General features: G+C 39.3%; 1 protein-coding gene across 1 annotated transcript in view; it reads right to left on the bottom strand.

Moving 5' to 3' along the window:
- Positions 1 to 1,531: 1,531 nt before the first annotated feature.
- SNX6 (sorting nexin 6) overlaps positions 1,532 to 12,288 on the bottom strand; it is a 33,388-nt gene continuing 22,631 nt past the window's right edge. The window contains exons 9-14 of the mRNA XM_054971025.1: positions 11,002 to 11,077; positions 8,826 to 8,865; positions 6,935 to 7,021; positions 5,407 to 5,566; positions 3,928 to 4,013; positions 1,532 to 2,229 (exon numbers count right to left, since the gene is read on the bottom strand). Coding sequence (XP_054827000.1) covers positions 2,176 to 2,229; positions 3,928 to 4,013; positions 5,407 to 5,566; positions 6,935 to 7,021; positions 8,826 to 8,865; positions 11,002 to 11,077 — 503 coding nt within the window. The 3' untranslated portion in view covers positions 1,532 to 2,175. The remainder of the gene's footprint in view (positions 2,230 to 3,927; positions 4,014 to 5,406; positions 5,567 to 6,934; positions 7,022 to 8,825; positions 8,866 to 11,001; positions 11,078 to 12,288) is intronic.

Genomic DNA, 12,288 nt, shown 5'->3' with positions numbered 1-12,288 from the left:
AACCCGGAAATACTTCTCTTCTTCCAGTTCCGTGTAGTCGGAAGGTTGTGCTTCCTGCTACCAAGCTGGCCGTCACAGCGCGCGAGGGAGAGCAGCCGTATTAGCATGTAGTTGGTGGTGTGGCGTTTCCAGTTTTTCGAGTAACTGAAACGGTGGTGTTACTTTGAAATAAGCCCCCAATGTACTTGGGCCAAAATAAGTGCCGCCTCCTAGTTCTTCTCACCCTTAACCGAATCCCTTTCTCCCCTGTGATTGGTGCAAAAGAACAGGACTCCTATAAAATGTATATATAGAAGAGGTTATTTGAGGGGCAGCCTCTTCCTTTCATCTTCTACTGTATTTGAGCTCCCGGCCATATGCCTCCCCCCCTTTATTACAGAAGAAAACATTCAGCTTGAGTAATAACATTTTATTATTAGGACTTAAATTCATTAATTCAAACAGAGTAGGTAGAATAGAAAGCAGTCTGTTCCAAATACAGGATCTCCGGAAACAGCAAGGCAGAGGGCAAATGCAGAAGAGAATAAGGAAGGGAATTGAGAAGTCAAAAATTACATATAGATCCTTATCCAAAAGGAAAATGTTAGAAAACTACAACAGTAGAGGATTTTCTGTTTCATCTTACTAGCCCAAATCTTGCTGTAAATTTAAGAAAGCACTGTCCATTTGTTTGCTTTTTCAGTGCAGTGCTAGTGTTAACTTACAGCCTACACCTTGCACCTAGAGAAGTCTGTGCAGTCTGAATAGAGACATTTATTTAAAAGTAAGCCCCTCTAAATTCAGCAGGGCTTACAAGCCATACACATAGAACTGGAACCTGTGTGTCTAACTTCAACAGTGGGTTGCTTTCAGCCTGTTTCTCCCCAAAAGTAAACATTGAGCAGCTGGTAGCTACATCTGTGAAGTGGTGGCATCTGTAATTGTTTTTCCTTTCTCTAAAATAATATAGATGGATCAGGACAGGATTTAACAACTTCAGAATATTAAAACAAAGAACACTGGATTAATCAGTATTAGCTCAAGTTTGTAAGAGAGGTGTTGCTGACACAAATGCACTTAGCATGTATTGTACACGTTTTATATTTCAATGTGAAGACAGTACTTGGGGCCCTTAGAAGCAGAGTTTCTGATCTGAAATCCATCATAGCTACATATAGCATAATCTGAAAACTTCAGCTGATACAGATTTTGCCATAGGTACAGTGCAGAGAGGAGCACTTGGGAATTTTTGCACGTATGCAGTTTCCCCAAGAAGAAAAAGGTACAGTCACAAGGTCTAGGTCTGATATTTGCATTGCCATCTCATTATGGAGGACCTCAGTTTCAGCTCAGCTATCAATATTCCTTCATTTGTGCTTACAGAACTGCTATTCCCATAGAGAAGGCTGGTGAAGCTTATAGTGGAGCGCTGTGAGTGTGTGTGCCTGCACATTACTGTAGATAAGGGCATTTTATTAAAAGAATCAGCAACATTCACTGTTAAGTGGGAATTCCGTAGACTTGAAAATAATATAATACAATGACTGCAGGATTTTTGAAAAAGATCACTTTTCACAGTTTATTTTACAATAATTGGGATTAGTCTACAAGTTAAGGCAAACGTACTAATGCATTTGCTTTTCTTTTGAAGTTCCTATTATAAAGATTACATAAAGTTTGCTCCAAAATTTCTAGGAAATGTTACTTGAAAAAAAGTTAAGATGCTTGATAACATTATGTGGAATAACCAAGACAATGCTTTGTAACAACAATATTCAAACACCTAGTGGCAATATTTAATCAATTTGGAACAATTTGTTTCAAATGATCAACTTCAGAAGTTACAAAAAGGTAGTAAAACAAAAGTGGCAGCAATATTCAATACTAGCCTTAACAAGAACATAATTATATTGGCTACTTTCACAAAAAAAAAGATCAAGAATGTTTGGTTTTCTGAACATTAAGAGCATACAATGCTTAAATTAACAAGTGTGAATATGCATGTATAACAAGTATGACATTGCTTCATATAGTCTGGAATTACTCATGTGGGCTTATGCTTTTTCAGAAAAAAAGGAGCTTGTTCATGTGTCCTTTGTCAACCAATTTCCCCATCAAGTTTTAAATGCCAATTTAAAGTCATGAAAATAAACTCCAGCAGAAGGCAGCCCTTTTAATGGGAGGATGGATCCTGGTTTATGTATCTCCATTTAACACTGCCAGACAGCTCTGCAACAGCTGTAAATTACCCTGTAGAAACAAGTAGAAACAAACACGTTACTGCCTTTGTTTAGTCTTGCACAGTGTAAAATACAGGCTACTAGCTGAAGATGAAAACCACCTACAATCTTCTGAGCTGTAAAACATACAGATAATTCCTGGAGAACTCTCAGAAGCCATGAACAGCACAGGACTTCCAGAAGACCCTGGAGAGTGGCCTGTCCCAGAGGGCTTCACCCTATGGTAACCTGGTGCAGTACAGCCAATGAGGACTATGGGCCTGGTGGTGCCTGGCTTCAACATGTGCTGACCTAGGCATAGTGTGACCAGCAAGGAGCACCTTACTGTCCATACTCCTCCTTGCCTGCTGTGTTATACCTGGGCCAGCAGGGTGAAACAGACTACTACTGTGCTCCTTCTCACCTGTTGCACCACACCTGGGTAAAGCCAAATGCCACAGTGCTCCTTACTGCTGGCCACATTGCATCTGGGCCAGCGAGGAAGAGAATGCCTATCTTAGTTCTGTGCCCATTGAGTCACAGTGCAATCTGCAGGGAGGAAAACATGCACGGCACACCTCCCCTCCCTCCATCTTTCTCTTTGGCCTTTCACTGGGTAAGGGAAAAGATGAGAACCTTTTCCAGGGCTGTTTTGGCTTCTCAATCTGTTCCAGTACATAGCATTCAAGAGAGCTGCTATATCATAGTGGTTCAGTGGCTGGGTTCTGGGGCCAGCACTGTTCTGGTCCAACTGCTACTGCCATGAACTCTGCAGGTGGCATTGAGTAAGCCACTCCTCTCAGCCTCAGCTCTCCCGCTGTATTGTGGGGATAATATCAATGCTGACCTTGTTCACCACTCTGACTATGGCACTAATCTGTCCAGAAGGGCAGTACATAAACACAGTTATTAATGATGATGATAACAGCAATAATAATACAATTGGCTTGTATGTTTATGATTTTAGCCCCTCACCCCCTCTGTACAAACACTCATGTACTCTGACAATGCCTAGTGATAATCACCTGAAAAATATTAATAACACTTTTAAAAGTTACCAAGTTCCTATATTGCACTGGCAAATGACATACATTCATTGTTAACAAGTCTAGGCACTGGGAAAGTTTCTCTCAGTCTTGTATTTTCAATTTTTAATTTTTCCTATATCTCAGATTAAAAATGTGTCAATGTAGCATATAATGCAGCAGTCTCTCTCTTGTATTGGGTATATTCAGAATTTTGCTTGCACAAGCCAATGTGGTGTAATGATTACAGTGCTGAACTAGGATCTGGGGGATCCAGATTTGAATCTCCACTCTGTCAAGGAAGCTTGTTGGGCAACCTTGGGCCACTCAGGCACTCTCAGCATAACCTACCTCACAGGATTGTTGTGAGAATGAAATGGAGGAGAGGAGAATGATGTAAGCTGCTTTAGGTCCCCAAAGGGAAGAATGACAGGGTATAAATAAATGAACATACTTCTAGATTACATAGCTACACCAAATACAAAATTTATATGCAACATTTGTATGTAAAGTTATGCATTTTCTACTGTAAGGCAATATAATATGTTTAGTTTTGATGTGTTTTGCATATATTTCAGACATTCCCAAAAGCTTAAACCAACCCCTCCCCCCCACCATAGATTTTAAGATTTCCAGAAATTTATTGAAACTTTTGAGTGCTCATTTTCAGGTATAAGTGATGAAAACACAGGAGAGTTAGTTACCTTAGCATGCTTCAGTTCCAATTCTGCTAGTTCTACTAGATTCTTCCGGAATGCTGCAACTCTTCTAGTTTTAAAATCTATAAGTTCTTCAGGAAATAAAAATTGGAAGTGTATTCTAAGTTTAAACTTTTACATTTCATAAACAATCCTATCTAGGGGAAAAATATAGTCCCATACATGGGACATGAGCCTAGAAGCACTTTTGAATTTAGGGATGTAATTCCCATGTAAATTATCACCAATATATTTAATTCTCATCATGGCCAAATATGTAGATGCTTAAATCCAGTAACTGGAACCATGAACAGACAGGACAGATCTTTTTACCCACCTTAAAAATAGCCCACGTTTGCAGAAAAATCTGAGATCTTAAAAACAAAATACTTTGGAGAGTCAAAATTGCCCCAAATAATAAAAACAGAACCTGTCGTTTTAAGAAACAAACACCTTCAGTGGCTATTGCTAGGCAACCGCAACAGTACTGCCAGCCTTCAACCCTTAGTTCTTTTAGTAAAAAGCAGAGGGAGGGGGGCATGGTTTTTCCCAGGGGTATTTTGGCCTTTGAAGGAGGACCAGGCTGACTGGTTGGTGAGTAAGGAAAGGAGAGTAGAGAAAAATAAGGATATGGGATAAAGAGGGAGTAACGTAAGGGGGGGATACAGGGGAAAGTTAGGCACTCTCTGCAAGTCCTTGTGGGTTTCCCACCATGGGCCCAGCCTTGGAGCTGGCGCTGCACAACTGGACCATAGTTTAACTGGATAGAGGCTGCCAGAGGGAGGGAAAGCTGAAGGGCGGGGGGGGGACGGACAGATAAAGTTAGGTTGGCTGGTAGGAAGGAGAAAAGGAAGCTGGAAAAGGGGAGAGGCTATGGAGTTCTCAGGAAAAGTAAAGAGAAAATAATCCTAGAGGAGGAAATGAAATGTCCCCTGCATGTCTAACATGATATATTCAAAACAGCACTAAATCTTGAAGTCATATAATTTGACTAGTTACTGATCACCTGTTTCCAAAGAGAACACATTTTTCTAGTTCTCATATACATGCAGGCTTGGTCTGGCTACATTCAGGATACGTTAGCCAGAACCATTGATTTTAATTTAATTAGCTCAGTTATCCAATTATGGACCCTTAAAAACCAAGCACATCAACTAAACTCATGGTAATTTCAACAGGAAGAGCTGAAGAGCCACTTGCATTTCAAACTACTTCAGTGGTACTTCAGGATCTTGCTACCTACTGATTCTACTCACATGACTTCAGACCAAAGAGAACTAGCTGGCAGCTTCACACATTCACAAATGTGTACAGAGGCATTTTCATGTAGAAATTAGCTTAAAATGCACTATACACTGTTCTTCTGTGGTTGTACAATATATAGTTTCTTTAAACAAAAAAACTGCTTATCAATTGTTTGAAAGGCTACAATAAAGCAATACACAGAACTTTAAAGCTCTATGAAGTCTAAGACATTTCAAATACCTTGTTTTGCTGATTCAGATATTTTTTCAAACTTCTGACAACAAATTTGCTGAGAAGTTTCAGCTTGCAGAACATCTTTGTTTTTTGCTCTTGCTTTGTCAAGTGCCTTGTTAGCATTTTCATAATCCACTAATGATCTAGATCTTCTATACAGAAGGTCCTACAAAACATGTACACCATTCAAAGTCAATAAGATAGGTTCATTTTTAGAAAATTTATCTTCACTCAAGATGAGGTAATGTATGATGACTTTATTGTATATGGCCGTAGGCCTTCACAAGTTAAAAACGTATTTACAGCTCTAAAATTTTAAAATTTCTAAAATTACATCTCTCTAAAAATTCACATCCAGACACAGAAATTCAACAGACTGCTTTTTAAAGAACCACATGAGGTAATGTTACTCAGCTGGATTTTTGATTTCATAAGATTACAATTTTATTAAATAAGCTAGTCAAGTTTCCTGTATGCAATCTCTTTCCAGGAGACAAGTTCATTGCTTAGGAAAAACTGAATAGAAATAAACTACTGTTATACTGTAACGAATTCTATTGTTCCTTTTTTAAATAGAATGTTGGCTTGGACCCAAAGCAGCACAAAGTTAATTCTTCTTGCACGAAGAGGTTTTGCCAATCTTTTCCAGCAGCAACCCAGGCACACATTCAAAAAACAACTCCCACAGTGACTTGAGAAGGGGGAGGGGATGGGACGGTAGTATTTGGAGAGGAGAAATTGCATCCCCCTTTTTGTTTGCCCACTGAAATGGGGAGGGAATGACAAGATCTAAGCCTGGGTTGGATTTTTTTTTACAAGCAGAACATTTTAGTCTTATGAGGAAGTATATTTAATAACAAACAATCACAAGAGGCAAAAAGATTATGCATGCTCTTTTCCATTACTGGCTGAAATAATTACACATGAATCAGATAGCAAAATTTATATCATCATGAACTTTTATGAGTCAGAGCTCAATTCCTCAGAGGTGGGATGGGCTGTATGCAGCAAGTCCCAGGTTCAATCCCCAGTGTCTCCAGTTAAAGGAATCAGGTAATAGGATATGTAAAAGACTTCTACCTAAGATCCTGGAGATTTGCTGCCAGTCTGAGTAAACAATACTGATCCTGAGGGATCAAAAGGTCTGATTCATTATAAGGCAGCTTCATGTGATGCAATGCATAAAGTGTACATCCATAGGTTTGGTTAAACACACAGTGAGCGCTTGACTCGTAACAGCCCATCTTGAAATACATATTGTTAAGTCTAATGTGCTGCTCAACTCATGCATAATTTTGCTAGAAGAGACTAAACACGGCTACATCTCTGGAATTACTATTACTGATATATATGGCATAACTATCAGTTTTCATAATCAAAAGCCATTAATGGGTTATTGTATGTATTTTGCAGTATGGTTTCTGCCTGGTAATTAACTGATAAAAACCTGAAGTTGTGACTTTTCTAAATAAGTAACTCCAAGTTACCCTCTCAATAAAACATAACTCTAAAATTAAAAATACCAAGCATTCACCTTTGCAGCTTGAGATTCTCTTAGGTAATATTTTAGAAGATCCGAAAGTTTAAGGTCTTCATCAGCAGACACTCGTGCTTCTATTTTCTAGACCCAAAGAAACTGATTTCAGAAGCAGTCAAGTAGTACCAGACTCATAAGAGCTTACTGTAAAGTACTTCATTAATCCCCACATGCACCCATTACAATTTCAATGACATTTTTATAGAAGTGAACTTTAAATGTATAAAATACACATATACATTATCATGTGGGAATGGAAGAATAAAGAATGAAAGACTTCTGAACAACTACTTTTGAAAATATAAGTAATCTCAAAAATACCAATAAATAACTAAATTGAGGCTGAAAGAGTGTGCATGTTGCATCGTTTGTAGTGAGGTTCCTGTGGCTTTCAAGACTTTGTAGAAATATACAAGCTTATCTAAATAAAGAAAAAAATGTGGAGTGTTGATTAGCCGGCCTTTACATCACTCACAAAACCACCTTCCCTTTTTTGGAGTACTTTTTAAAGTGTAGAAGTGCTTTATTTAAATATTTTGTGATTTATTTGTAAGCAGATCTTGACAACAAACAGCAGAAAGCTTGCCTGAAGCACAGTCAGGGGAGAGTACAAAGAGGACATTATTTGATCCACCTGAATCCAGTGAGAAGCAGAGGCAGCATGAAGCAGTAATTACCACACAATAGAAAGACCTGTACCCATTCCTGATGGCAATTATGTTTGCAGTACACATTAAGGCTGCATACTACATACCACAGATCCATTCTACTGTTTAGGAATGTGTAAAAAGGGTCCAGTATTTCCCCTACATATATGATAAACCCATCATACCAATCCGAGGTTCAGATTATGCAACTAAGTATCACCACACATTCCTTATATAAGTGACATATTTGTTGGACTACATATCAGTAGGAATTCTACGTAGAAAACATCTACAACAGCAAAGTTGCAGTGTGAGAGTCATTGGCAGCAGCGCTGTGGCAAAATTGGGAGACTCACTACCACAGCAGCAAAGTGGTGGGGAGCTGGCTAGGAGAGTCACTGTTGTCACTGCAGCAGTGAAACAGCCAGGAGACACACTGCTACTGCTGCAGCAGCAAATGGCTAAGCAGCCTCCTGCTCAGGAGAGCCACTGCCACTGCTGAGACTGGAATCCAGGTCTGGTGCTACTAACAGTGAGGGAGGGGCAGGGAACCTGGCATGGCTTCCTGGAATCCCCCCGCATGATTCTTGCAGATCCCTGCTGTCTTTTCAATTATTAAAAATTACATCTTAAACACATCAGTTTTTGCCTCCCCTGTATAAGAGGACTGTATAAGAGGACAGAGGGCAATACACTGATCAAGGGGAAGCATCTCTATAGGGTTCCACATGTCCAAGCCTCTTCCAGTTTACCTGTTTGTCTGGCCTTAGAACTGCAGGTCCCATGAAATTCCATTTAATAAATAATAGATTTAAATAATTGAACATGAAGACCTGACATGTTGATTGTGGAATAGTTTGCATAGCTTAAACTGAAGAATATGTCTATCATTCCATTTACAAATGACAAGATACTCAGACCTGTATATGATACCAACCCATGTACTTCCTGTGTAGCAAGTTAGACTAGACTAAAAACTCTACAGAAGCCTTGGAAGAACTCTAAATCAGCAAAGCTTCATCATGCAGGCTTTTTAAGGTACATAATGAAGAAATGGTGTGGGAGAGTTTTAACATGGAGCCAGACAAGCAGGGATGAACTATGAGCAGAAAAGGAGGGGTTTAATTTGTTTACATGCATTTTGCACACACCTCCACGGAGACCTCAGTAGCAGTAATGAACATTTGGTAACAGTCACTGTGCAGATTTGATACAGACATAAAGTCTTTCATAATACATACCCTTGTTTTATCAAACAACTCTGACACTTTCAGAAAAAATCTGAAAAGGAAAAGGAGATACGGAGAATGTTTTTTTTCTCTTTCCAGTTCTGCAATAGCAGATTTACTTCTGCCTTTATGGGTTCCAGCATTAAAAAAAACCTATGCACAGACTGTTCTATGCATGTGGTTCTGTCTGATGAACAACAAAGCTAATTAGCATAAATGACACTCTCGACACTGAGCCCAAGACAAGTCTACCAAAAACACCAAGAGATTAACTTATTTGAAATGGTATTTATTGCTCATTAAATAAAGCTTGAGCTTTGCTTCAGAAAATAAAACAAATTATGTGAGCAGCATTACAAGGATTTGTTCCTCTTGCAGGCGTTTAAGTTGATCCTGTACATGGAAAAATAAACAAGCACTCAGAATTTTGGACTTGATGGAGGTCAAAGACCGCAAAGGCCTCTTTAGATACAATGTAACTAACAAAAGTTAGTTACATTGCACAGCTCAGCTATTTCGTTTATATCATGTGGCGCTGCTGATAGAGGCTATTTATTTGCACTTGAATATGTTGGGGAAAGAGCATTTTGTTTGTCCTCTGCTGAACAGTAGCAGTGCACTTCCCAAAGACTAGTCAGAAAGCATGTATGAACTCGCCTATAGTGCTAGCAGCCAAATGTCGTACTTTCAGCTTCAGCAACCTAATTCTGCTTTGGAAGAGGCAGAGACCTGACCCATGGCTTAAAGTAGCCAGGTTTAACAGGCCTACTATTTTCCTTTCGGGAGAATGTCTAATCTCTGTACCGGCCTGAGCAAAGTACAAAAGGAAATGTGACCAAAATAGTCACTCTTGTCACACAGGAGAATGCAGTTCTCAGGAGTTACACTATGGTACAACTAGGAACAACTGTTGTGTACATTACAACAATCAAACTGAAAATCTAGGAGATGCCACTCCGCGTAACACTAGAAACCATGTCAGCAGAGGTTCAAGGGAGCCAGCTAGGAGAATTTGGAGAGATCCAGAGAGCTAATAATATGAAATACAGGGAAAGACTTAGTACTCTCATTATTCTGGGGGAGGGGGCCTTCAGTTGCCTTAGCAGAAAATGAAACAATGTTTATTCCAAAGCACTAAGAGAGGCTACTTATTGGGAAAGAAAAACTGAAAGACATGGCATATAGTTATTCTTTCATTATCACTGTTAATGAGAACATAAATGAGAACACTGCAACACTGTTCATCAAGACTACTGGCTTCCAGCTAACATTTCCATGCTCAGAAGTGTGGGGGAACACCAGAACAGCTGGGGGAGATTTGAGGGCCTTTTTAGATGGGGGGGGGGAATCAGCAAAATCCTCCTAAGCAGATCTTTGTGACAGAATCTAATCCTGTAAGAACAGTGCGGATAGTTCTGTCAAGAACCTGGATCTGCTTACGTTGTTTCAATGTATGGGAACACTGAGGTACAGGCAGTACAGAGAAATCAGACTTTGACAATATTGCATGCATTCAGAAATGCCCATGCATTTGTCTCCATGTCCCTTGAAAGACAAGTTACTTTGATATTTGAATAACCCTCTACTTTAAAGTTTCAGTAACTATTTTGTCTGAGAGCCAAAACACACGTTAAGAAAAACCTAGGTTCAGCACGTGTTCTCTTACCTCAAGGTTTGCCGGGATCTGTAGGAGTCCTGGAAGCTTAAAGAAGGCGTCCTGGAAGCTTAAAGATCTGTAGGGGTCCTGGAAGCTTAAAAGTCCTGGAAGCTTAAAGGATCTGTAAGTGTCCTGGAAGCTTAAAGGCGTCCTGGAAGCTTAAAGCTTAAAATACAGGCGCCTGTATTTCCCTTTCCCTTTTTGCTGCTCTGTAAATGCTAAACTTTAAGCTTCCAGGACGCCTACAGATCCCAGCAAACCTTGAGGTAAGAGAACACGTGCTGAACTTAGGTTTTTCTTAACGTGTGTTTTGGCTCTGAGGAAAGCAAACACTATACCCTGCAGATATATCTCATTAAATAATGTCTTCACTTTCCATATTTATCACACCAAGAGAATGCACCAGGCATGCAGATCTTTACCAAAAACATGTATTTCAATTTGAAAGAGAAAGTCATCTGTACAGGAGCACACTGAGAGGCACACATCCAGAATGATATTCAAGTTCTGTCTTAAAAAAAAAAATCTTACTTGCATATATCTGTAGAGTCCTGTGTTCCCAAAGTGTATAGTGATGAACCAATTCTATTGCAATCATCTGCAACATCTGGAAAATGAGACACCTGGGATTCAACCTGTTCCATTATGCTACAAGATTGTTCCAAATAAGCTAAATTCAGTCACTGTATGAAGTCACTATATTCCAGATTATTGGATATAACTCAGAGGTACAAAACAGAGATTTTGTTTAGGTTCTCCATAGCAGTAATTACAAGCTTGAAACCAATGAGGAATTAGGGAGCAATGCAATTCAGAAATCCATCCCATGCCAAATTCTTCCCCTTCAGGAGTCTCTAACCATTAAGAGGCAGATTTCTCCTCCCCTTTTTCATAGCTGCTCTTAATACACCATTCCTTCTGGAACTTTCACTCCTCAAACCATTTCAATGTTTTTCATTAGAGTTCTGATTAGGCAGCAACATCTACCTGGACTGTGTGGGTGGCTTCATTTTGCCACTTTTTTCATCGGTTATTAACTACTAGGTAGTTTCCAGATGGTTAAATATACCATATTTTTTATTTATGCTTTGTTTCAGCAATATTTTATCTATGTATTCAGATTTATGCTTGTTTTCAAATTTCTGCAACTCATACTCTATTGTATTGTCCACATCCTAGCTGCTGATCGTATTGACCTACACTGCGTAATTTGCCTTGAGTCTCAGTGAAAAAGGTGAACTATAAATTAAAAAATATATAAGCCCTATTCACAACTTACAATGAATGCACATACAACCCATGTACAGTGTACACTTGATTTTTCATCACACGTGCCTTTATTCTCAGATTCAAAGCATGTACAGCTGAGCATGTAATTCAAGCCCCATATTTATCCAGGTGCTGGTCTCCATTTTCATTTCTGAAATGAGTGCACATTCACTCTCTCTTACAAACAGGTGTACACATATGCATGCAGGTTGTATGTGCATTCACTATAAATGTGAAAAGGGCTACAGTAATAATTTATATCCTAATAGAATTTGGATGAAAGCCCACCACTTAGTTTCCCTGCAATCCACCCCACCTTTTTTAAAATCCATGTTTCTATAGCTTCCAAGGTTTAAAAAAAATGTCCTGTTAAAGGACAGGACCCAGCCCCTCCACCCCCTCTCCCCCACACCCAGGTAGAGGAGAGAAGAAAGATGTGACCTCTGTGAATTACTGCTTGACCCACAATCTTATTCTTGGATCTACTGCAGTGTTTCCATGGACATGGAACACAACTTCCTTGCCTCTATCTTCCTGCAGCAACCTCAA

The sequence above is a fragment of the Eublepharis macularius genome, chromosome 2 (assembly GCF_028583425.1).
Source record: "Eublepharis macularius isolate TG4126 chromosome 2, MPM_Emac_v1.0, whole genome shotgun sequence".
Taxonomy (NCBI): domain Eukaryota; kingdom Metazoa; phylum Chordata; class Lepidosauria; order Squamata; family Eublepharidae; genus Eublepharis; species Eublepharis macularius.
Note: the sequence above shows the minus strand (reverse complement) of the source record. Positions and strands in the feature narration are given on the sequence as shown.